This window comes from Vanellus vanellus (genome assembly GCF_965231255.1).
Source record: "Vanellus vanellus genome assembly, chromosome: 1".
Lineage (NCBI taxonomy): Eukaryota > Metazoa > Chordata > Aves > Charadriiformes > Charadriidae > Vanellus > Vanellus vanellus.
The window spans coordinates 13,634,642-13,660,979 of record NC_138905.1 but is presented as its reverse complement, the minus strand read 5'-3'; the positions used below and the strand labels follow the sequence as shown (position 1 = coordinate 13,660,979).

General features: G+C 41.6%; 1 protein-coding gene across 2 annotated transcripts in view; it reads right to left on the bottom strand.

Annotated features, from left to right (window-relative positions):
• MAGI2 (membrane associated guanylate kinase, WW and PDZ domain containing 2) overlaps positions 1-26,338 on the bottom strand; it is a gene marked incomplete at both ends in the record, with an annotated part of 783,510 nt that overhangs the window by 13,425 nt on the left and 743,747 nt on the right. For both annotated transcript variants that reach the window (XM_082498651.1, XM_082498652.1), the window contains one exon: positions 7,514-7,652. In XM_082498651.1, the coding sequence (XP_082354777.1) occupies positions 7,514-7,652 (139 nt within the window). The remainder of the gene's footprint in view (positions 1-7,513; positions 7,653-26,338) is intronic.

The window sequence follows — 26,338 nt, the reverse complement described above, 5'->3', positions numbered from 1 at the left end:
GGAGAAATGTGGACTCATAACAGACTGCACGATGATGTTACGGTAGAGGCCTCTCCCAAGGCATGCTAGAATGGTCAATATATCTGTTCTACGTCAGGAAATTTGACTCACATCCTTGGTCAGTGCTCTAATGAATGGTAGCATAGACACAATTTTGGTTGGGAAGAGCCCCATTGCAAAACTGGGTCTTTAGGAGAAACCCCTCGAACCTCTTTCATTAAAAACACCTGAAATGGAAACATTTTATAACACACATATTTTCATTTGACCTGATATTACTTTTTTATCAATCAAGTGTTTCAGTTTTGGTGTTGACCCAAATTAAATTGCTTTTGATTTTCTGGATATATTTTACTGTGAAAAAAATTCTGTCCCAAGACTTATAATCAATAAATAATCAGAACCATTCACAGCTAAGTGACTGTGCAAAACTAACTGTAGCTGTATTTATGGAGGATTTATGTTTTTACTTATATCAGGAAAAAAGACTTATTTTCTGTGTCTGTCATGCTATAGGAGGAAAAATAAAGATAATGCATAGAAAGTCATGGTTATAAATATCTAGCACTTGTGGTGGAACTGCAGTTCACTGGACTTCCCGTGCTTGACAACTGGGACATGCAAAATGGCCCTAGTGTCAGCCTGGATTTTTAATGCCGTGATCTCTCTGAACTACTTTTAGTGAAGAACAAAGCACAAGTAAGGTGAGAACGACTGCAAGGAATGGTGCAATTCAGATTTCTACATGATGCAGGAACGTCTTTGTTGGTAGGAGGTCTCTGATGGTGACATACACACTTGAACCACACGGGTACAATTTTCAAATGGCCTCTAGATATGTCCAGCTCTGCACTAGCAAAATATAGGGATACGTCTGTATTCAGAAACATCTTATTTATAGACACAGATTGGAAACAAGCTCTAACTGGAAACGCATGCAAGCAATTGATCAGATCACCCAGACTTGCATGCACAAGACTGATACCTCAAGCAGAGCTTAGTGCCTGGGTGCTGGGGGCAGGAACTCTGTGGGCATCACACTGGAGGATCCGCTCGAAGCTCAAAGGCTGGGAGGATACCTTTGGATATAACTCCCTTTCTATTTCCAATCCGTCTTCTTCAATAGCATGAGACTGGCCTTATAATTTTATCAAGTATACTACATTGTGCAAAGTCAACAGCAGACAGACTGAATGCATCTGAACACTTCTGCATTTCTGTGATGACAGCAATCAATAAAAAAAAATAGGAAAAATAAGTTTTTCTTTTCCTTTCCTTTCCAGGTATCATTTCTGGGCCATGACTCTGTATTACAAATTTGATGTATCTGAACAATCTGTGCAGTTGGATCGGATTTATGAAGAAAATAGCTTGAAATCAAGTGCAAAGTGCCATGTGTAAATTCAGCATAGCCACTGGGTTTAAAAAACAAGGAAGGGGAAAATTATGGCTTTGGTTCTCAAAGGTTTAAGATTTTCTCCCTGAAAAGTCATATTCGGAGGATAAATTTTTGTCAGGAGAAAAAGTGGATATATAACAGACCTATGGCTGTGTTTCTTGCACTAGCAGCAATGTAACATGAAGAACCAGTGATCTAGGACATTAAAAGACATTTGAAAAATGCATAGCTGTTTTGATATCTAAGATAATCAGTTATGAAAGAAAAGTCAAATACTATAGAAAGTCTTAAGTGAGCTAGCATGTAAGAAAAAGTTGGAAAAGACTCTATTAACAGTTGTGAGAAACAAAAGCGTATTAGAGAAAGATAATATACATGCAGAGTTTACAAACCGTGTCTTTAGGGTGGCCCAATAAGTAGAAATATGGGGACCCATGCTTGTCACTTTTCATGCACATGGAGAGACTGGAAGGTACCATTCCTAAAGGAAGGGGAGGAACAGCCTAGGACCAATCATTAGAATTAACAGAACCAGTGACATACAGATATTTTACTATTGTTAGAGCAGAGAATTCTTAGTAAGTTTAGAGCTGAGTAAAAAGCTTGTATGTAACAGGAAAGAAGTATTTCTGTAAAGCTAAGACAAATAAGCATGCTGTAAGTCTAAATATTAGTGAATGACTAAAACTACTGTGCATATATATTCAGGACATAGATTCACCTGGACTACGATGTGGAGTACATCTTGAGGTGCTTTCTGAAGGAGTCAGAGCAAATCAAAAGCAAAAGGTTTAATGCATTTCAGGACTGTGCCAATTTATTTGTATGAAAAATCCTTGTATTGGTATCAACTCTGACATTTTTTGGCTTTGTTGGTGGAGTAGTGCTGAAACCTGAGCTGAGAGTTTCTTCAAGGCCCTTCCAAAATGACGTCCTGCTAACTAACTTGTAGCTTTTATCTGTTAACCAGCAATGATTTTGTGTATACTAAAACTTTACTTTTTGCTTACAAAACTCTTCCTCCCTTAAATAGCCAAAACTGAAACTAAATTCTGGTTCTGTAAATATCACCTGAATGCCACAAACACATGGGGTGGGTTTTGTATGTAGTTTAGCATTGTGTGAACCAATAGAGATTCCAAAAATACACAATGCAACCTCAGGACGTCTTTTAACGAAGTTAAACATGGGAGGGGAGAGAGGGCAAGAACTGTAATCCATGTAATGTAAATCCATAAAGCACCAATCAGGCCCATGACACAGACTCCTCGTTCACCAAACCTTAACGATTCTATTACTCACGGCTCTGTGTGTGTTAGCATCACAGCGTGACCTAGCATGCTCAGGGCCAGATCCAGATTTCCAAGACAGGGCAATGGAAAAGTTTTCCAAAATCTCAGTGTGAATGGGCTGGAATCTCTAAAACTTACAACTTTCTGCAGGAGCTCTTAAGCGACTAAGTGAAAAACTACTGAATTTGATAGAGAGTATGATTTTGAAGTCCTGCTGTGAAAGCAGGAAGGGAAATGAATTAGCTTTCTTCTAGATGTTCTTCACAGGTGAAATTCAGTGTTTCTGCCCCCTCTTCAGTGCCAGACAGAAAGCATCTGGGGCAAGAGGCTGCGCCTTGCTGGAGGGTTGGAGTCCACCTACAAGTGTTAACTGTGCCTCAGCCTCCTCCACCTTTATGCCCTGTTTGCAATTATTTGGTTATAAGACATTGCTTTCGGACACTTCTAGGAACCTACACAGTTTAATGTAGCTTTGAGTAATGAAAGCTCCAGTTGGGAAAGGCTAGGAGCAGTAAGCCAGAAGAAGCAAGCCGCCAGGACCGAGAACGAAACAACCCAGGCTTTCCTAGGGACCTTCTTCCAAAGGTATTTAGAGAAAACAGTGGTTGTTCTCAGAGAAAACCGTAGCTTCCTGGGGCTGATCCATCATTAGAATGAGCTTGCCTCTTGCAAAGCTCATTGCTGGATGGAGAGGCTGTGATTTGTTAGTTTTACTTAAGCTTTAATGTTACTATTTTGGGATTTTGTGAACAGTTTTCCCACCTTTTGTCTTGGTCTGTCATTTTATTCAAATTGCATTTAATGCCAGGATGAGAAGTGCTCAGTGATGACCGTGAGTTCTGTGTCCTGTGACATGTATGAAAGCTCACACTCACTCCAGCCAGCTTCCCCGGGCATTAAGTGCGTTGCAGGATCAGGATTCCCAGCAGTCCCTCTAGCCTTTCTTGTGCAGTAATATGATTTCTTGCTATGACTTGGTTCTTTGGAGAACGTGGCTGGCAGACTGTTTCCTATGAAACACGATGCTGATGTTCTTCGGGTTTGGATGAGCTGTGATAATTCACCTTCAGTGGAAGCACAGTTCCTCTGGCTATCCTTAACCCTCAGCAAACATGTTCTGAGATGCTGGGTGATAAAACATCTGTTTTCTAAGCTTCTTTTGTTGCACCCTGCTGTGAAATCAGCTATCGTTTTGGAGCATTAATCATATCCATGCTCCTTCCCATGTATTCTGATGCTACCGTGCATGCTACAAGGGTATTTCTCCCCCTGAAGTGCTCTGGGATCTTTGGCATTTCTTTTCAAGCAAAATCAGCAGCTGGAGTTAAGGTAAATGATGCATTTGCAACACACTTTATTTCTTCCCCTAGGTTTAAATAGTGCTTCAGCTCAGCCAGAATTTTCTGAGATGTACTTGCAGGGACAGATCTCCAGGCAGCGTAAACAGACATAACTCATTTACATCCTCCCAGGAGCTTGTTCTTTGTTTCTTCACTGAGTGCTTTCTTCTTTTCAATACACATTCTTTAATTGCACAGATCCTTTCCTTACCATTGATGATTTTTCCTTAACATTGCTTTTACTGTTATCAATCACATCATCATTCAAACACTGGTATTTCTTGCACTGTAATATATACCGCCATATTTTGTACTAACAGAAACGTGGCTCTGGAATTTAAAAAGCATTGATTATATCGCACAAGGAAAATAAAAAAGCTGAAGTCTGAGAGGGAATAATGTGATGGGTTTTGGCTGGTTGGTTTAGGTTATTCTAGGTAAGCTTTCTTCTTTTTAGTGCTGTGAGCCTGATTGCCACTGCTGGTGGAAAGGTCTTTAAACAAGGTGTTACTACAACTGACTTGGGAAGACCCTGGCTGTTTCGCTTGTCAGAGACCGAGAGAGAATATCCAGGAAAGGACCCTGGCATACTTGCTCTGTTTTCATATTTCTCCCTAGGCTTCTGCTGCACGCTACTGTTGCAATCCAGACTCCAGCTCAGTCTGCATTTCTATACTCAGCTAAGTCTTATTTCCCACTGATGGTCACCAGAGCTGGACCTTAATGAGAATAAGAAATATTTCTGACATGTACTTGCTAAAAAAAAAACGATAAAAGGGCAGATTATTTCCGAAAAAAAAAGCTCCAATTAGTTTTGTTACATCTCAACTGTGCAATGCCGGTGGGAAGAAGAGGGAACTGCTAGATATTGACTAGTTTATCTGCTGTCCTCAGGACCGCTTTGTCCTTGAGCTTACTGTCGCAGTCTTCTCTGTGTTCAGTTTTCCATTATTTGGAAAGGACGTTCTTTCTGGGGTCTCTGTCATTAATACTCTGAAAGACATTCTTTGCAGCACGACTTACTCTTGAGATTTGATCTTCTTGAGACATGCCCTCTGGTTTCAATTGTTTGTTTGTTAATTTCTGTCTTTAACTTCCTAAGCAGGCTGCTGTTGGTTTTTGCATGCACCTTCTCTTTGTTCTTACAGTATTTCTCATTGCTTTGGGAAATGACCTAGGGAGGACTTTAATATTTCAGTTAATTTCAACAGGCATCTTCTTGTTTTTCTTCCATTTTGCCTGCAGACTGGATACAGCACTAACATGTCTCTGCCTGCGTGATGCACCCATTAAGAACTGGAGACACATGGACGTTATCCTTTGCTGTGATGCTTTCTGTAGGTTGTGCGTACATTACGGAGTAACTCCTGAACACTTTCAGTGCTTTTGCAGTGCAGTGCGACAACACGGCTTTCAAGAACAGCTACTTAGTTCTCCTCCCATATGGAACTGTAAGCTGGGGATGCGGCCAGGAAAATGAGCTGATTAAACAGCACTTCTTTGTAGCAACTTTTATTTTGTGGTTATCTGCATTTTTACAACTAATGCTAAGCATTCCAAATGCCTTTTGAAATAGCGAGCATGGCCTTAAACAGTCCTTTGAAGTCATCTTGTTTCTTTCTGTTACCACTATAAACCATACCCGGATTTGTAGTAGTTTACCTGTATTTTCTGCTCGTGTTCTTCTGGGGAAGGGAAGGCTCACGCACATGTACATCTTTCGTGAGATTTGTTTCCCCCAAACAATGCTATTTGCACTGAACTTTTTTTACATGTATTTACATTTTCTTATGATTCTGGAATAAGGTACAGACTTGCAAGATTATATAAATATAGAAATCTATAGAAATAAACCTAGGTTTAAGTGCCATCCAGAACTCAGATCTTAAGAAAGTCAGATTTGGAGTGGGTCTGAACTGCAATCAATTCTTTACTCATAGCAGTCTCCTGTGGCCCCTCCTCAGATTAAATTGTTTTCTGAGGAACCAGAGAACCGCTGGTATATGGTTCTGCTATTTGAGAAGGTTTACTACCACTATATCAGTCCTGGACATTTGTTTGTTCTTTCCTTAAAACTGATGCACCTCTCCCTACAAAAGAGTTTTGGAGGTCATATGAGTCTCTGCCAGAGGTCTCTCTGGCAGAGGATTATACTCTGGTTAAAATTGATATTAAATGTTTTAGTACCTATTTATCATAATCCCTGAACACCATTTTGGGTTTGTTCCTACTCACCAGAAGTATAACCCACTAACTATCACCAGATGGGTGGGCTCTGGCCCATCCTTGCTGCCCTTATTCAGAAGCTCTTGAAAGCTGGAAAAACTGTGACACACTGAGTATTGCCTCAGCCACAGAATTCGGTCTAGTTTAGAGAGGAAAATGGTGCAATTACCATGTATACTGACAGCCGGCAAAGCGCTGACTTTCAGTGGAGCTGTCTCCAACAGAGGTAGTGAATTTGTGTTGGTTACAAAGACTGACCTGAACCTACAGTTAAGCCCAAGTATTACTTTGAATTTTCATGTGCTCCTAGAATTTCTGATTCTAATGGGAAATTATGCTGAAACTTTAAAAGTAACATTAGAAAATTTTAACAGTTTTGGACCTCCTAGCATAAACAAGTCAAGGAATTTTCATTAAAAAAACCCTTTTCCTGTGAGATTTCAGGCCCATCTGTGCACATCATAAAACTTATGTAAATATATGACATTGTCATACCACGCTTTAGAGTAAGCTTTGATTTCAATTTTTAAAAAGAGCTTTTTGTCTTTGAATTACCTTTGGACAGTTTATTTTTACTTCATGTCATTTCAGTAGGGAAATAAGGTTTCTATATTGTCTAAATGACACACACCTTTTGAAATACTCAAAAAAGTCCCAGAAGTTCCTCTGAAACAAAACATGAGAAGAATGGGACCTGCTTTCTCACCACAATGAACAGAGTCTCCTTTTTCATTCAGAGTTGGCTTCTACTTGATCATCTGCGTATATTGCCAGAGATAATATAATGGGCGAGGTTGTCAAAGAAAGAAGTACATTCTTGTTAATGCTTTGAGTTTAAACCTGAGCCACTGTATTGCTTGGCAACAAGATCATCTGCGGTGATTCAAAATGTGCAGAGAAATACCAATAGAGGAAGAAAAGGACAGTTTATGGATGAATTTTCAACTCCCAGCACCCTCAGAGATGTCCCCTAAAGAGTTCAAAGTGCTTCCTCCAATGCACATCTTATAAGCCATGGTCTGTGTTGGGAGGGCAGCAGACGACAGTGATGTACACACATAAATGGTCTTGAGCCAAGGAAACACTTAAACATGTGAATAAGTCCACCTCTACTCAGGTAAGCACTTAAGCCCACACTTAATGTGCCCCAGGACATTACAGTATATAAATATCTGCCATTGCTACTTAGCTCAAAAGCAATATAATTAATTTATATGGGTTCATGCACATAGAAAAACGTAAAGATGAAAACCCACCATATTCTGGGACCTGGCCTGTTCCACGTTTCAACAACAGTCGCACTCTCCTGCCACCAGACTTGATTAGCTCTATTGCTCTGGCATGTGTCATGTCCCTTGTGCTTTCTCCATTGATTTCAATTATTTGATCTCCTACCTGTCAGGTAAGAAGAATATTGAGTCAGACAGAATTGCAGTAAAATGAGCGTTTCAGAAAGAGACATATTCAAGGGATCACAGGTTACTTGAATGACAGACAGACACATCAAGGTAAATTTGTTCCTGTCTGTCTGAGGGATATTACTGGCAGATTAAATAACCTCCAAAGTGGATTCTGAATGTGGTATATCAAATGCTGCTCGTCTTTTGCCGAAATTGGTGTAATGTATTTGTAACTTGCCTCATGTCCTCTACATGTAAGAGGTTTTTTTTGGAGTTGCTGGATATGTTGGAATCACTGGAAACATTATCTGTGCTACACTCTCACTTGTAATGTTGTGTGGGCCCGAGAAGACCTTTGCTGCGTTTGATTTGTGTTTTCATAGAGAAAAGGGAGGTTTGAAGCACAAATACAAAGATCCATCATTTGAATATCCAAATCTTGGTAGCAAAGTTTCACACCAAATTAAGAGTTGTTATGAAGCAAGTCATTAAACAAAGTGAAGTTAGTGGCTATAGCATAGATCACACAGATTTGCTGGAGTTCTTACGAGAGCATGTCTTCAACTCTTTATCCACGGAAGGTTTTTGCTCAGAGTAAGCACAGCCCCTGGCTGAACCGTCTAGTTAAAGCAGCCAACCCCAGGGCTCTGATTACAGATTTCTGCCACTCATCCCCTGGCCGGCTTTCCAGTCAGGGTCAACTTCATTGTTATTTTTCCACCTCTGCTTCTACAGCTGTAAAATGGAGCACTGATGTCTGCATCTCCCATCCACCCCGATCTGCCCCCCCCCCCCCAGCTTTGCCTCCAGCCGCTATGTTTTGGTTCTGCTCTTCTCTCCATGAGAAGAGCCATCTTTCCACGCTGGAAACCTTCTCAACGTATAAGGGAGCAATTGCTTTCCGCTGTGCCTGGTCTGCATGGCAGGCAGCGCATGTGGTCAGCAGCAGCCGTACAGCCTCTTCGGTGCTGCCATACCACAGCCGCCCCCTTATTTTGTGAGACAGTTAACTGAGCAGCACGGTGAGGCGATGCGTGAGCCTTGTGCTGGCAACACCTCAGCCTTTGGAGTTCACGTTTCGCAGCTGCATTGCAGAAGGCTCCCAGCCCCCCCGGCAGGGTGGCCCAGGTGAAGGAGAGCTGATCTCCCGGCGCTGGTGAGGGTGCGGGTCCAGGTGATGGGCAGCCAAGAGGGGTGCGTGAGGGGATCAGTGGAGTGGGTTCGGCAAACTCGTTTTATCAGTTCCAGAGGAGCACATCTGCTCGGCAGGATCACATCTGCCTCGGTCTGCACCTACAGCTTCCTCTCCGTGTGTATCCACTGCACTAAAACACCAGAGCTGCACGCATCCTAGAGAGGTTTTAAGGAGACTATACAGATTTCAAGATGATGGGCACTTCCTTTTCCTCTTACAAGCCTGTCTTGACAAAACCAGCTCTTTGCTGGCCTTGGACATTGAAATGTTTTCTGTTTCGTACGTTTTCTTTGCCACTATTGTATTTCTGTCAACTAAAAGTGTTATCCTTCAGAGGCTTTCCTTCCTTCCTGAGTTTGAAATATAGCATTTACCAAATAAGTGTGCATAATATGAAATGTCAACAAGACTCTTGGCATCAAAGAAAACTGGAAGGGATGTCAAGAAGTTATCTAGTCCCTACTTTTGTTCGGAGACAGAAAGAATGCTACTAAAAGCACTATGGCAGTGTTTCTCAATAGGAATTCGTACTTTGTCAATAGGAGTTGCAGCCTATTTTAAGAACTCTCCCAGGATCCCATACACAATCTATGCCAGTACTTTACTTAACTAAAACCCCATTGATCTGAATAAAACCTCTCAGCCTTGCTATCACACTTTGTAAATGCCGCAGACTGAGCAGTAGGGGAAAAAAATTGGGATTATTTTGTGCAAAAGGCCTTATTTTTGCAGTGCACGTGTCTTCCCTGGCGGATTTTCTCTGTGAGGAGGAATGCATTTGGCTGTACCATGCAGTACGTCTTTTCAGACACTTCTGACGACCTCCAGGCCACAGTGACACACAGCGCAGGTGCTCTCTGGATCGTGGAGAGATGTCCCCTGGGTTTGGCCATGCAGGGCTGTTCACCTCACCCTGACTTTTGGGGCGGTTGGTAGGATGTAGCTGCTGCAAGCACTCAGAGCAAAAATGGAAAATCTCTCTTACCACTTCTGTAGCACAGAGAGAAGATGGATTTGTAGCATCCCCACAAGGATACCATTCAGGCCAAATACAGACAAAATTCAACCAGTTTGGGAAAACCTGTTTCTAAATGTCATAAAACAATTAAACCCTGGTAGAAATCCTAAGAAAGTAAACTCAGGTTTTCCAAAGGCTTGAAGGCAGCTCTTTTTTGTGTCATGTTGCCTGGATAGACCATGTTTTGCAGAAGGTATTTAAAATGATCTTGTTAGCATGTTTTGAGAGAAGAAGTGCCAGATTAGATCAAATGAAGGAGGTGTTTTTAACACTCCTTGATAAATAGCCTTTAAAATGAGTACTGATGAAAGCTGTTCAGAGCACGCACAGTCCTTCAAATAAAATCCTCTGCACTCCAGAGCAGGAAGACAGAAAGAGATTTTAATACAGTTTAATATGTAAAAAGGTTAAGCTAATGTCACATTTTTCCCTTGCTGTTTGCCTTTCTTCTGTTCTCATTGGTCAATATGCAGGAACTATCTTGTATTAATGTAACCTTTTCTGTATTTCAGTGGATTAAAATATTTTTTTCTCTGTAGGCAGTATGTAGCCGATTTGATAGTTCCCTCTTTTAATAAAAAATCTTATGTGAAAATAACCTTAGAAAGCTTAAAAAGGGCCAGCATATTGGTTATGTGACTGAAGGAGGGGAGAGAAACAAGCTTGCAAAAATTAGGTGCTCTGAAATTTGCATCAGAAGGCGTGAGACCAGAGGTAAAATGAATAGTTGCAGGAGCAGTGGGTTAATTGCGTTCCATGCATTTGTGTCTTGTGGCTGACTGATGTATAACTGAATTACACGGCCTTTGCAGCATGAGCCCAGCTCTGATTAGGTAAGAAAAACAACACAGAAGGGAAAAGTTGCCAACACTCTTGCCCTAAGAAAAGCTTCAATTAGACTTTACTCTCATATCTGGGGAATTCATACAAAAGAGAAAACCTTGACTGAGGAGTGGTTCCCCATATGTCTAATATGGTACAAAATCCTATTCTCTTTTTTTCTCTGATTCTCTGATGTCTGATATGGGAGGAAAAAAGCTGTATGCTTTCTCTCTGTCCAGGCATTCAAATGTGCTCATTCTTTCCTCTTATCTCTTGTGGAATAGATTTTTAGATACCATGGGGCTATTTATGTCTTTTTTAAATCCAGTGATTTTTTAAGGGGGGCTTATGTATACCCACATATTGAAGATGCACCAAGGTGAGGCCAGAGGCAAGGGTAAGCATAGAAACACATCCACATAGATCCAAAAAGAATCCAGTGCCTGTTATATGGGATCCTCATTTCTCTCTTTTCAGGATCAGAGGTTGATTCCTGCAATTTTATATCACACATGACATTTCTCTATACTTCTCTTCCGGATCCTTCCAAGTCTGTCCATAGTCTCCAAATTGGAGATATTACTAAGGTGGGGGGGTAGGCAGAACAAATCGGAATGATAATGTTCTTCCCATGGGGCAGAAACACTTATTAACAATGTTCCCAGAATTAGACCTTTGCCTTTTTGTAACACATCAGATTTGTGTCTCGCTGTTAGCTTGGATTCCAAGATTATCCTCAGCAGTACTGTCTAGACAGTTATTCCCCTTTTTACTTTGTGCATCTGATGTCTCTGCCCTAAACTGAACATTGTGCACCTCTGTGAATTTTATCAGATTCAGTGCTCTAGTATGAAATTTTCATTTTAAAATCTAAGGCAGTGCCTCAAAGTCATAGAATCATAGAGTGGTTTGGGTTGGAGGGGATCTTGAAGATCATCTAGTTCCAAACCCACTGCCCTGGGCAGGGACACCTCCCACTAAACCAGGTTGCTCAAAGCCCCATCCGGCCTGGCCTTTCCAGGGATGGGGCCTCCACAACCTCTGGGCAACCTGTTCCAGTGCCTCAACACCCTCACACTAAAGAATTTATTCCTAATAGTTTATCTAAATCTACCCTCTTTCAGTTTAAAACTGTTACCTCTCATCCTACCACTACACTCCCTGACAAAGAGTTCCTCCCCAGCTTTCCTGTAGGCCCCTTTAGGTACTGGAAGGGGCTATAAGATCTCCCCAGAGCCTCCTGTTCTCCAGGCTGAACAAACCTTCTATGAATAGTGACGTCTTGGCATCAGCAAATTATTTTATTATTTAGGAATAGGTCACCAATTATTAATACAATTTTTGAATTGAGCTGTTTTCATCCCAGACCCCTCAGAACCACACATGTAATTTCACACTTGTAATTACTTTTCAGGAGCGAACCATTCAGAGCAGCCTTTGGGAGGGGTTATTTTCACTAACCACATTAGAGGGATTCCACCTAAAGTCTATTTCCTCATCCTATTTCTGTGAATTTCATACAAAGTGGTGTTAAGAGGTGAAATGAAGATGCCTTGCACATTCTCCTTCCCCTTTTTTCACAAAGAAATCAGAAATAAGAAATGAAAATTAGATTGATATGACAAGATTTGCTTTCCACAATTTAACTGTTGGTGAAATTTTTCAATTTTTTGATAACTTCTCACAGATTATTTCTGAGAATTAAAATTAAAAGAACTTTTCTCTGTTATTTGACTTTAAAAATAGGGAATCTGTTTTCCTTTCTCTGTTCTGTTACTAACTTTCTTGTCCTCTGTGTATTCTTGGAAATAATTACTAATAGTCTAGAAATTACTTTCTCTTCGTCATTGAGCATACACGAACATCAGCAGGTTCAGTTGACTTGAATCTAAGTATGCTTTAAGCAGTTTTCTCCTTATTCTGGTTTATACTAATTTCTCTTTGTTGAAGTTGATCTAGTAAGTTTGTGGTCCTTCTGAACATCTCAGTGAAGACTGATACAAAGAAAGCACTGAATATTTCACATTCTCAGCAAGCAATGGACCTCTTTTTTCCTGTTCTTCATATTCCTTTTAATATATTTATGTTACCTTTTCTTGTTACCTCTTATACTTCCCTTGCAGACTGCTTAGATATTATTCTGACACATTTAATCTTCCCTCTGCATCTAGCAGGACACCAGCCACCTAACAGTTGTTGTAGCATCAAGCTTTGAGTACCTAAATGCTTTATTGGGTATGACCCTGTGGCATTAGCTCCTTTCATGGAAAGTGACACATTTGAATATCAGACCATTATTTTTAAGAGGCATTTCAGCAAGCTGTCTTCTGTGGAGATATAAAGCCTTTCAGATGAAACTCCAGAATATTTGAAAATATAAACTTCAATGTAGCAACATTATCATTTTGTGTGGCATTTAGGTTCTCTGTCACTTACACTTCATGGATTTCATTTTTGTCAAGAAATTAACAGGAAAAACAATTCCCCACATCTGGAGGGTTAGCCATCCCTAAAATAATACCTTCAACTCCCATGTCATTCGGGTACAATTTTTGCCTGACAGCCTGAGAGGACGCATGCATCATAATCATCAAATTTTAAATCCAGAAATAACAGGGAAAACATTTGAGAGTGCAGCCCTCGAAATCCAATATTTTAATCTCACAAAGCCACAGACTGCCTTCCACTCTTCGGAATACACTACTTTGAAGGTGTCAGTACATGGGATCCATGCACGGAGCTGCAATGAATGCATCCCTTTGCAAGGCTGGCGGCTGGTTGGTGGCCAGTCATGCGAATGGATGTGAATCCGGCCGATGGACCCCTTCCCACTCCCAACAGGCAGGCCCTGCATCGCGGGACACCCCTCAACTGGCATCAGCTCTGACTTGTAACCTTCCTGGCAATCTTCAGCAAAGACTACAAAGCCGGAGTGATCAGCCCCCGCACCCTTCAGGCATTCCCACCAGCATAAAGTCAAAGCGCGTTGGCCAGCCAGCCTGGGAAGCTTGCACGGCTGCTGGCTGGGCTGAGCTGAAGAGAAACACTCTTTGCCTCTGTGAATCTGGCAACTTCACACACGTTGACTTCACATTGTGTTTCTTTCTTCCTACAGAATGTGGCCCTGGCTGAATTTCCACGCTTTTTGGGATAAATGCCTACCCAAACCCACCGGTTATCTTCCTGACCTGCTGGCATTTGATAAAGAGAATGCTCCTCTATTATATTCTTACAGTGTGCAAGCACAAAGTAAACACTGAATGCTTCTCCCCTCCTTAATGTTTTTAAAGTTGAATATTAATGATTTAAATGTAATTATGAGAGTAGTTTGTGTGTATGGGAAATGTCTCTTATAAAAATCTGTTTCAGTTCAAGTTAACTCAGATGCTCCATCCATGCGTAAGAACAACTGAGCTATAAAATTGGGCAGCGTGTTTTCCGGCAATAATGAGAAGATAATATTCCTAAGGAGTGTTTAAGTGACATCACTATTGATAGGTTAATTAGAAAGAAAATTGTAAAGCGTCTCGAATCATTAGAATAAACTGCCTCTAGTACATGTGAGTTTAGCTGTGGAGTCTTTTTTCTGGTCATATTTTATAGTAATTTTTACATGTCTTGTTAAAAAAAGCCAACCACACATATAAACAGAATTTCAGAAGCAGGCTAAATCAGAAGGAACTACATATAGCTTTAATGTAGCAAGGAGGTTTTTCCTTGCTCACACGTACTTTTAAACTACTGATGGTAGCCTTGTGTACGTTTGCCTCCACGAGTGCATAAGGAACGGTCTCTAAGCAGGTGTATAGTTCCTGCTTGCACAAAATGAAATTAATTGTGTATGCACAGTTTCATTTTATGTTAAATGAGGAAATCTAATGATAAAAGCAGCCCCAAATGATTTGTGCAGAGGGCATTGCTATCCGTCATTTTATTAATGCATTCTATAATTAAACCTCAGGAAAGAGACTAATTAAACCTAATTCCTTTTATATGGGCATTCTATTTTTATAACTGAAACATTTTTTGCATATTATTTGTTGCTATTGTTATTGTTAATGAGTCCAAAAGGCTGAGAGATTGTCTGTATTTGGAGACCGAGTAGCAACTCCAGAATATCTATTTTGGTGAATTTCCAAGTCCTGGCAAGCCCTAATATCATTGCCTGGAATTAGGCACAGGCTGGATATCTGCTGTGCAAATTTCCTCACAGCAGGGAATCTGTACTGCCTGGAATTCCCAGGTGTAATGAGTGGCCTGAGCAAAGCTGTGGGATATTTCTAGTCTTGGTCTCCTTCCAATGCATTTTGGGTATGTGAGCTTTGGTGTCTCAGTAAGAGACATGGCATTTCATGACATGAAATGCAACAGGATGACCATGCAACAGGATGACCAAGACAACAGGCTGACCATGAGCCAGCAATGTGCCCTGGTGGCCAAGAAGGCAAATGGCATCCTGGGGTGCATCAAGAAAAGTGTGGCCGGCAGGTTGAGGGAGGTCATCCTCCCCCTCTACTCTGCCCTGGTGAGGCTGCATCTGGAGTACTGTGTCCAGTTCTGGGCTCCCCAGTTCAAGAAAGACAGGGATCTGCTGGAGAGGGTCCAGCAAAGGGCTACAAAGATCATTAGGGGATTAGAACATCTCTCCTACGAGGAAAGGTTGAGGGACTTGGGTCTTTTTAGTCTAGAGAAAAGAAGATTGAGGGGGGATCTGATTGATGCTTATAAATACTTAAAGGGAGGGTGCCAGGGGGATGGGAACAGTCTTTTCAATGGTGCCCAGTGATAGGACAAGAGGTAACGGGCACAAACTTGAACATAGGAATTTCCATCTTAACATGAGGAGGAACTTGTTTACTTTGAGGGTGGCAGAGCACTGGTACAGGCTGCCCAGAGAGGTTGTGGAGTCTCCCACTCTGGAGACATTCAAAACCCACCTGGATGACATCCTGTGCAAGTTGCTGTAAGTGACCCTGCTCTGGCGGGGGGGTTGGACTAGATGATCTCCAGAGGTCCCTTCCAACCCCAACCATTTTGTGATTCTGTGATTTCTCTTTGGAGGAACTACACTAATGTAACTTCCTGGTTCCAGCAAGGATGGGGTTAATTTCCCCAAGGAGCAGGCAGGGAAGGCAGCTATTCCATACCACGTGACCCATGCCCAGCTATAAGAGGCGCGAGCCGCGGGGGTGGGCAGTTGCCACTTGGGGGTGGAGTGCTGCGGTGTGGGCGCGGTAGCGCACTGCGCGGAGGTACTGTAATCGTGTTCTTATACTCCTTTATCGGTCTTATTGTTTTTCTTTCTTCTTCCCTTTGGCTGTTCTGTTAAATTACGCTATTTCAACCCACGAGTTTTGCCTTTTTCTGCCGATTTTTCCCATGGCTGTGGGAGTTGAGCGAGCGGCTGCGTGGGTCTTTGTTGCTGGCTGAGGCCAAACCACGATAGTAACTCGTGCCACTTTTGAAGCAACTGCCCGTGAATGTTTAGAGCCACAAACTCTTTTTTTCTGTGGCCAACCAGCTGCTTAAGCAGCTGTGGCCTCTTACCCCTGGAAATGCCCAGCTCCTTGCTCCCACAGAAAGCTGCTCTTGCCTCCTGCCCAGAAGGGGAGGGCACGTTGTGGGGAAGAGAGGGGCCATAGGACAAGGACTGAGCTGGTGCAGAGCACGAAATGGCTTTCACACCACTCTTCAGCAGGTGCTCTAGCTTTTTTTCTTTTCACTCTTTCACCTTTTCCTGAAAGATGGAGAAACATTAGAAGTGCTATTAAAAAGAAGAGAGCTTGGAAAGTGGAAAATGTGCATGACCAAGTGCAGGAGAGAGAAAATGGAGTTTGCAGTGATGGGTGGGCTGACAAGACAACAAAGTGGACTTCTGGTACTACAATAGACTTGATGCCTTCTGCAGCATTGCTGCAAAATAATCCATGTATATGTGAATTAAAGGTGCTGAAGATAAAGAGAAAAGTCATTATGTTACTGGAGTTAATTGAGATACCATTACGTTTTTAAAAATAGAGCTAGGATGACTCTGTGTAGCATAATGTAATATTAATACCATAATTTATCACCTTGTCTAGGTGAACCTGCTTTGGCAGGGTGTTTGGAGCAGGTGATCTCCAGACGTCCCTTCTGACCCCTACCATGCTGTGATTTTGTAATAGCACATACTAGCTATTTCATGATGACAATCATTGATAGGAACCAGTAAAGGCTGTTAAAAAGGAAGAAGATAATTTTCTGGTATCTTCTTGATGGTCTCAGCTAGTTCCCATTACACAGAAGCACTGCAAATTCAAGACTTGACAAGCTGATCTTGGAGATCCTACATAGAAGCCTAGGCGTAAATGTTCATGGAGACTGCTTTGTCCAAAGTTGCACCCACACAGGAAAACAGAAAAGAACATAAACCCTGACAAGTTAAACATAAAATCGCAAAAAGATTTTGAGGAGGAAAACCACTAAAATGTAAGAGCTAAGAATACACTTTCAAACATACCAGAGGTGTTGAGCCTGACAGAGAACCAAGATCTCAAAAGACAGTTTGGGTGCAAGGTAGAAAAGACCACAGAAAACAGTTAGATGAATTCTTTGCACCAGTGTTTGCTAAAGAGGAGGGCAGCAAAACTCCTGCAGAGGGTCTGCTCTCCACAGGGGTGAGTGAGGAACGGACTCCCAACAGCAGGGTCAGGGGCAAAGATTTTATTACAAACTGATCAAAAGGATAGTAAGAAACCACCAGTAGTAGATGGCTTTCATTCTAAACTCTGAAAGAATATATGAAGCTGCTGAACTAGTAGCTACAGGATGTCATCTACTGCCTAAATCAGTAAATTGTTGAGTAGCAGAAGAATGGGAAGTGGCAAGTGTGACACCAGCCTTTAAGGATGATCCTGGAAAGTAACCAAGCAAGTCTCATGTTCAGTTGAGCAGACGGAAGGAAGCAATAAGGATGGTGAGGGTTAGTTGGCAGATGAATAATGATGATACAGTGGGGAAGGGTCAGTGTGGCTACTGTAGAGGAAAGCCATTCCTCACAGATCTATTGCAGGTCCTGGAGCTGTCAATGACTGTATAGATAAATGCGATCTGGTTAGTATACTGACGTTTTCAGAAAGCTTTTGACAGTAAAGCCTTCAGTAAAGGCTCTGCTGTGGGATGAGAAAGAATAGGGTCTTGTAGGTAAGAGATTAAATTCGAGGAAAAAAAATGCTTTATATAAGTGGTCAATTTTCACAATCAAAAGACCTTACCGTAGTGATTATTCTGTTCTGCATATTTGTAAATGGCATGGTGAAGAGACTGAAGATTGGGGTGATAAGATTTGCAGGCAACACAATACTGTGCAGGGTTATCAAATTTAAATTTAAAGTTAAAAGCTGTAAAAAGATCGCTCAATAATGTGTGTTAAAGCAGCAGGTGAAATTCAGTGGTGATAAGTGCTAAGCGCTAAGAGCTAAGTACGGTACATGTGGAAAATTACATACACAATCACTCTAAATAAACTATTACTCCTGAAGAGACAGATCTCATAGTCCTTGTGGTTAGCTTGCTGAAAATGTCAGTCCAGTCAAAAAAAGCAAACAGAATATTAACCATTAGGGAAAGAATAGAGTGTAAAGGAGAAACCATCGGTATGTCATTCAGGAGCGCCAATATGTTTGTCCTGGTTTGAGGTAAAACAGGACCAATTTTGTTCAGTAACTTTGCTTCTTAGCTGGGCCTCTTCTAACTACTGAAATTAACTGCATATTGTGCAGACACTGTTCACTCTCTGAGTGATAAGACCAATGTTGATAGCTGATGCCCAGGCATGGGATGCAGAGAGGCTCCTGCTTATACTCATTGCTATAACCCCCACGGCCAACCAACTCTGTTATTTGCCCTGTTGGAGGGTCGGAAGCGGAAAAGCATAGTGGGGTCTCACCTGTGGGGAGGAGTGGACAGGACAGGTGACCCAAAACTGACCAACGGGCTATTCCATCCCATCTGCCTCATGCTCAGTATAAAAGCTGAGGGATCAAAGGGTCAGTGCTCTTCCTTCAATGGCCGACGTCTGAGGAGGACTCTGTCTGCCTGTGATCCCGATCCTGAATCCAGATCCGGAATCCAGTTCCCATCCATCACTGAGTCCAGCCTGGGACTGCCCCAGTGCCAGTCGGTGTTGTGATTGTCATCTCGGGAGCTTGATACAGTTTTGTATATATTTTTCATTATTTCTTCTTTTTATTTTATTATTAATATTTCATTAAAGTTGTTTAGTTCCTTCTAAACTCATAAGACTCTTTTTCCTCCTCTGCCTCTCTCTTTGAAGAGGGGTAGAGGGGAGCATCTGTCAGTCCCATCTGGGGTCCCTTGGGTCCTCAGTAGAGGATTTGGCCTAAACCACGACAATCTTGAAAACTGCAGATTGTTGTGGTGCTTCCACCTCCAAATGAATGTGATAGACTGAGAAATGGTTTGGAGGAGGCTGATGAGGCTTGACAGGGGTAAAGAACAGCTCCCTTATGAGGCAAGATCAAATAGACTGGTAAGCTGCAGTAGGAAAAAGGTGGATATGCTATAGGTCAATAGAATAAGGAATTATATGGAGAATAAAGAAGCAATCGTGAGATTATAATGTTGTAGGTACATACCAAAAAAAGGACCTTTTTTTAACAAAGAAAGTATTTAGCTTTGGAATCCATTGATGGAGTATATCAGGAATCTCAAAAGGATGAGAAATTCAAATAAATAATAGTTAAAAAATCGTCAGAGATACTAAATATAAAAATTCTAGCATAAAAAAAAAAGTAAACTGCTGATTGCTGGGCACTTGGATGTTGTCCTACTCAGTGAAGAATCATTTTGTACTTGTGCTGTGTTCCTTTCCTAAGCATCGTCTACTTGTCCTTGTTGGAGTGAGAATACTGGGCTGGGTGTGCCATAGGAATGGGTCAAATATCTGTATGCTTTTACCTTCATAGGTGATCTCTCCTAATTTCTACTTGTCGTGGTTTGGGAAAACACAGAAGACCTGCTGCCTCTGTCATTCCTGTTGCTGGACAAAGTGTTTCAGTTATCAGAGCAGCATTATTTGGTGTGTTTACTTTTTTCTAACACACTTCACACACAGAATCACACAGAATCACCAGAGTTGGAAGGGACCTCTAGAGATCATCTAGTCCAACTCCCCTGCTAAAGCAGGATTGCCCAGAGCACATTACTCAGGACTGCATCCAGACGGGTCTTGAAAATCTCCAGGGAAGGGGACTCCACAGCCTCCCTGGGCAGCCTGTTCCAGTGCTCTGTCACCCTCACCGTAAAGAAGTTTTTCCGTGTATTTGAGCGGAACTTCCTGTGTTCTAACTTGTGCCCATTGCCCATTGTCCTGTCACTGGGAACCATTGACAAGAGCCTGGCTCCATCCTCCTTCAACCCACCCTTTAGATACTTGTACGCCATAATAAGGTCTCCCCTCAGCCTTCTCTTCTCCAGGCTAAAGAGTCCCAGCTCTCTCAGCCTTTCCTCATAAGGCAGATGCTCCAAGCCCTTAATCATCTTAGTTGCTCTTCGCTGGACTCGCTCCAGCAGTTCCCTGTCCCTCTTGAACTGGGGAGCCCAAAACTGGACACAGTATTCCAGTTGTGGCCTCACCAGTGCCAAGTAGAGGGGGAGAATGACCTCCCTCGACCTACTGGCCACACTCTTCCCTATGCAGCCCAGGATTCCATTGGCCTTTTTGGCGACAAGGGCACATTGCTGGGCCATGGATAATTTACTGTCTACCACAACCCCCAGATCCTTCTCCTCCAAGCTACTTCCCAGCAGGTCCGCCCCTAACCTGTACTGGTGCCTAGCATTCTTCCTCCCCAGGTGCAGGACCTTGCACTTGGTTTTGTTGAACCTCATTAGGTTCTTCTCTGCCCAAGAGAATCAGGACACTTGATTCTTAATTTTTAAGGGCTAATTAGTTTTTTAGACCTGAAAAACTTTATAGAGATTTAAATATTGTACCTGCCTGTCAACTAAGTATTTTATTCTTAAAATTCCATACTAAAACATTTTTATCAATATTATCGACTTTCTTTTGCATAGCTGGCTTGAAGGATTTTGCCGTTAGGCACAGAGTTACAAGGATGCTTTGAATGTGTTAAATTGAGTACATTTTTACAAGAATGATGTTAATTACATGTGTGAGAGGAATATTCTGTCTCCTTACCTTTCTGCAAACAAATTCTAAAAAACACACCAAACTTTTTTTGAGAAATGCTGAATAATAGTTCACCTACAGTTAATTCCCTCTCAATGTATTAAGTTTTTATATTGTCAAAACATATTCCGGGTCCCCAAGACCTCAGTTTGCATTTCTTTGTTGTGCAAACACAAGAATGTTGATTGGCTTTATGTCTGCATGTCTGTATATTCTTCCTTGAGTTCTGCCAATTACACTAACGCGGCATCTTGCCACAGGCTGGCACACAGCTCATATGCTCGAGTATCCCAGTTGAATTCCCAGAGTTCAGATCAATCACACCCAGTGTCACTACAAGTGAGATTGGACAGTGATGTATGTAGTAGGGAATCGGTGTGTGAATGAGATTACCCCAAAGGGACATGCAATTCGGTGGGAAGCATGGCTAACCTCTTCCTGTACTGTTCAGATGGATCACAAATCACAAAATAAATGGATGGGACTAAGAATACCTTTGTCTTTGTGCTCCATTGTAATGACAGCGCTGACATTCGCTGAATGCTTACTATGCAGGTAAGATTTATATTGCAGCATAAAGTAAGTCAGGTATTCTGGAGGTTTTAAGGGTAAGTGCTACTTATGTAGCAAAGATCGGCTACTTAACTGACATTTATCACTCTGTAGGCACTTATCTTTCAGATGTGGGCACAAGACCTTCGTCAAACAGAGGCTGGGGGAGCACTATGTGCTCCTGGTGTGTTTTTCTGTCCCTTATGTGTGGGCATAAGGTCAATATTTTGTATCTAAATATTACTGACTTTTCAGTGGGGTTTCCGATGACCTTCCCAAGCCCTCACTCATGGTAAGCGCTCAGCAGCTGACTCCTTACTGCTCCCAGCACACCACCTGGGGAAGATCTTTTTGGCTCTTAGGACCTACCACTGCTCCTTCCACTTTTATGCTTGCTCTGACTACAGTAGAGTTGCAAGAGGCTTTCCAAGAGCAATATCTACTTTTCTCCAATATTCTGAACATACGACTTCAGTGTTTTTTAAGACCTGGAGATTTGCATGGGTCAATATCTTGAAGTCTTCAGCTTTCTTACTGATCCAAAGCTTTTGCCATGGCAAAAACTAAGGATTACACTAGCCAGTCCTTGGTTTATTTTTGGATACAGTGATTGCCCTAAATGTTTGTAAGAAGGTCATGATCGATCAAGCTGTTCTTGCCTTCTTCCCATTTCCTTGCTGCAGCTTTCTTGATTTTGTAAATAAATGTTTGTATCTGTCATCTACTATCTCTACTTTGTGACATCTGCTTGCCTTCTGTTTTTAATACTTTTTGCTCTAAACACCATCAAGCTGAGCTGAGCTACTTCTTGCTTGCCATACTTACTGACTGCAAAAACCTCAGGTGTATGTATTCCACGGCAGAATGTAAGAAATAACCCTTTGATGTGGGGTTAATCAATGATGGAGCAGCCCAAACAGATGCTCTATTCTTCGTTAGAAGAAATCTAGGAGAGGCTTTATACCAGTGAGGAGCCAGTGCAAGTTGTGGGGTCTACACGGCAACATGCTCTTAAAGATTTCCATTTACTGTAGAATAAGAAATCATTCATTCTTCCTTTTGAGCTTTTATTGGATGGTCTCTGATAGGAAGCAATCAGTCCTGTTGAGGATCAGTACTTTTTCATATTTACCCCTTTCTTTTGGCAATAGGACTACAAAAAGCTGAGATAACCCTGCAGAGACTCTGTTCTGGAGAGACTGAAGAAATACGGCAGTAATGCGTGGAGAGAAGAATCACAAAGATTAGGGGAAGGTCCCTGTGTCTGAAGCTGTATGTGATTTCTGGTACAAAATTTGACCTTGGAATGGGAATATTACTAAACAGTGTACATGGTAGCCCAGCCATTTCTGCTTGGATTTTGTCTTCTCTGAGATGCAAGACAACAGCTACTAAAAAAACATTTTAAAAAGAATGATGATACTTTACATATGATGATATGGGCTTAAAAGAAGTGTCTGTGGAAGCTGTATTATGTTCAAGCCTCACACATGGAATGATTCCTTAATTGGTGGAAACAGATGACTTTGATCTTTTAGAAACCTAGAAATCAAGGTCTGCTAAAAATGGATACTGTGATAAAGTGACTAGATGAACACCAAACTAAATGTAGGTAACAACAAGCAGTCAAAAAAGCTGAAATGGAAAAATCCCATGATGAACACAGAAGAAAAAGACTTCCGCTTTGTGTGGTATAAAAACCTTTCGATCCACTGTAGGGACATAATTAACTAAAGCTGCTCTAAACTTTGCCAGCTTTTCAGCCCTGCCTATCTACCCACTGAACCCAGAACAGCTCAAGTGATTTCTAGGTGCCTGACTTGAGACGTTCAGGAGTGTCCTGCTCCACAGAGATAAATTTATATTCCCTTGTTAAACTCCACTGTTATACAGTTTACAGAGCCCAGATAGAGAACTGCTTACGTACTGCCCATTCCTTTGAGAAGTCTGAAGAGTTAGTCTTGATCCTAACTGATTTCTTCTGGGAGACATTGTTAGCAACAGCCAACTCTTACATGACACTCTACTGTTTAGAAGCCTGGCCTCTAGGCTTTTCAAAGGGGACTTAAAATTGTCTCCTATAGCTCAAGAGAGGGCTTTAATATCAGGTTATGAGTTTCATAGGCACTTTGTCCCTCTTATTGCAAACAAGGATGCACAAGTTTGTTGTCAGAAGGAAAAAAAACAGAAGTAGTTGCCTGACCTTGTATTTGGGATGCTAACAAAGAGGGAAATGTCAGTTTTGAATGCTGTCAAATGCTCATACGTGGGTTTTAACAGCAGTTTCAAATGTAATGCTTATGCCTTCCATGATCTGAAACTTCAGTTCTGTTTCCTTCCAAATAAGAGACAGGTTCCCTCTTGTCTGCTTACCTTTTTTCACCCTTGTCTCTTGAATACTGAATTCTCCCTTTTTCCTAGGTATCATATTTGGTTTAGGCGGATGAAGTTTCCTGAACAACCACAAATAAGATGGTGTGAACTCTGTTATTTTGGGGAAGGACAAAATACACAAATTGTGCTAGTTTGCAGAATGCAGTGAACCTGACCACAGCACAGGTTGGTTACTGTTGTGAGTGTCACTGCGCTGCTCGCTGGGCAAGCTAGAACAGATCAAGCAAGGCTACACACATTCCTATGCAGGGGCAACACAGAAGCTCATAATTGACGCTGTAGGAGCTTCCTGTCCCTTGTGCCCATTTTTATCTCCAGCTGTGTACAGCTGAAACAGAGAGGGGCACAGACAGCAATAAAAGCAGCAAACAGAAAAAAGGATTGAAGAGGGAACGAAGGACTGCAAGGCATGAAAGATATAAAATTCTGCAGTGCCTGTATTTCAGATGTCTGTTCTACAATAAATAAGAAAAATCTACAAAAGAATAAGAAAAATAATTTAGTATTAGGACATATGAGGAAGCTAGAGATAGGGCTAACTGGTGTATGTGGACTAAGAAAAATGAGTTGACAAGACAATAAAACTAGAAATGTCAGAGATGAGAAGTATGACTTTCATGGAAGATGTGAAAAAAAGGATGTAAATTACAAAGTGACAAAATGACACAGAGGCACATTATGTATAAAAAAGCACATTTCGCCCTCATTCTTCATGAATTTCGCATTCACTAAACCCATTTGTGCAAGTTACCCTGTATCTTTGCAGCCCTCAGCCACAGGCTCTATGTTTGATGCTGGTTTCAATAAGCATGCTGGCTGCAGGAGATATCATTCAAGGCAATAAAAGATCTGTTGGTCTATCTCACACGTCTAGCAAACACCATGACCATCCTTAACAATTCTCCTGAGAGCAGTCAGTAGTTCCCCATCTCTAAGGCAGGAAGGGATAGAGATCTGCAAGCAGGGCTCTGCCTATCGTTGTCCTCAGCATGAGACAAGAAGGCAAATACGGGTTATCGTGAGCCTCATCTAAATAGACCTGTAAAATTGTTGCCAGTAGCATCTGAATCTTCAAAGGCTGTGGGGACTGTGCTCCACAATGGCTGTTCTACGTCCCTCATCTCTGGTGACTGATTCACTCCTATCACTAGTAGTGTGTATGCCGTATTCTTGCCCTACTCTGAGACTAGGCCTTGCAGCTTTATTTTTCAATATTGCCATCACCAATTAGTTCCAATTTTTTTCCCTGGTGTTAGGATTACTCGAGAAACGGAGTCCTGATGTGCTCAGATCTCTGCTAGTTCGGGATGAGATATCAAAGGCAGTAATAATTCTCCAAACTTTTCTCACGGTTCTTTTGATATATCTTTGTCTTACGGAGCACAGACATAGTCCTATTCAGTCCTTTGTTGCCACAGTGTGGACAGAGTCTTATATGTCTGGGTCTCCCTCATCCTGAAGAAGAAAGGAGGGTGGAGATAAATTTTTAGAACTTGGAGCTTTCAGTGGGTCTATCTGCCACTTAAAGTTTTGGATAGTCATATTTTCTTTTGTAGTCTTTTCCTTAGATCTAACGAAAATTTTCTTTGTTCCTCCTAACTTGTAAGATATCTTGCTTTTTGTGAAAATTCACAAAATTTACTGGAAGTATTTTGAATCACGTTTCAAGTTCTGTAAACCTTTGTTGTGGCGGGCTTTTCAGGATTCATCATTGTAGCTTGCTCTCTGCTCAGCTGTCAGAATTAAGAGGGATCTGTATTTATTTCCAGTGTAGCAATGAGGTTCCCCCCCTACAGAGGTCTTCTGTGAGGAATCTCCATATGTTTTATCCATGAATTGCAGTAAAATCCTACCAAAGTTAATTATGGTATATGACCTAACATATGGTTTTATATGAAGTTACACAGTACACAGTTACAGCTGTGACTTTCCAATGCTGCTTGAGAATAGTTTACCAACCATGTAGGCAGAGGATGCATGTGAAAGAACACTTTTTCCTGTAGGCTTCTGGGTCCTTTGGTGGACATTTCCTTCCTGTGTCTAGTGACAGATGAATCCAAGTTAAACTAGGATGTATGCTTGGGCTTTCTGCAGAAGCAGAGTCTATGAGCCCAAATAGAAGTCTCAGTGCACCTTCACTAAGAACAGTGTAATAAGCCTGTGGAAGTTTTAAAACTGGTTTTAAAGGAATAATTTGTTGAAACTTAACACATAGCACCATGTCTATGTAGGCTGGCAAAAAGCGATCCTTGAGTAGAAAAGCGATATGCTGGTGAGACTGATGAACTCTGTATGACATCAATTCACTAGTCTTCCACCTTTCTGGTTCTCAGAACAATTTTGTGGAAAATCAAAGTAGAAAGCTCCATCAGTCATGAAGGGCAATTAAAGATTATTTTAGACCTTGTGATCCTAAAATTGAGCGTTCCTCAGTGGATTTGTTTCCAGTAAAAACACAAAGTGCCTAGCATGCTATTCCCAGCGAGAAGGAAGATCAGAACTTCTGTT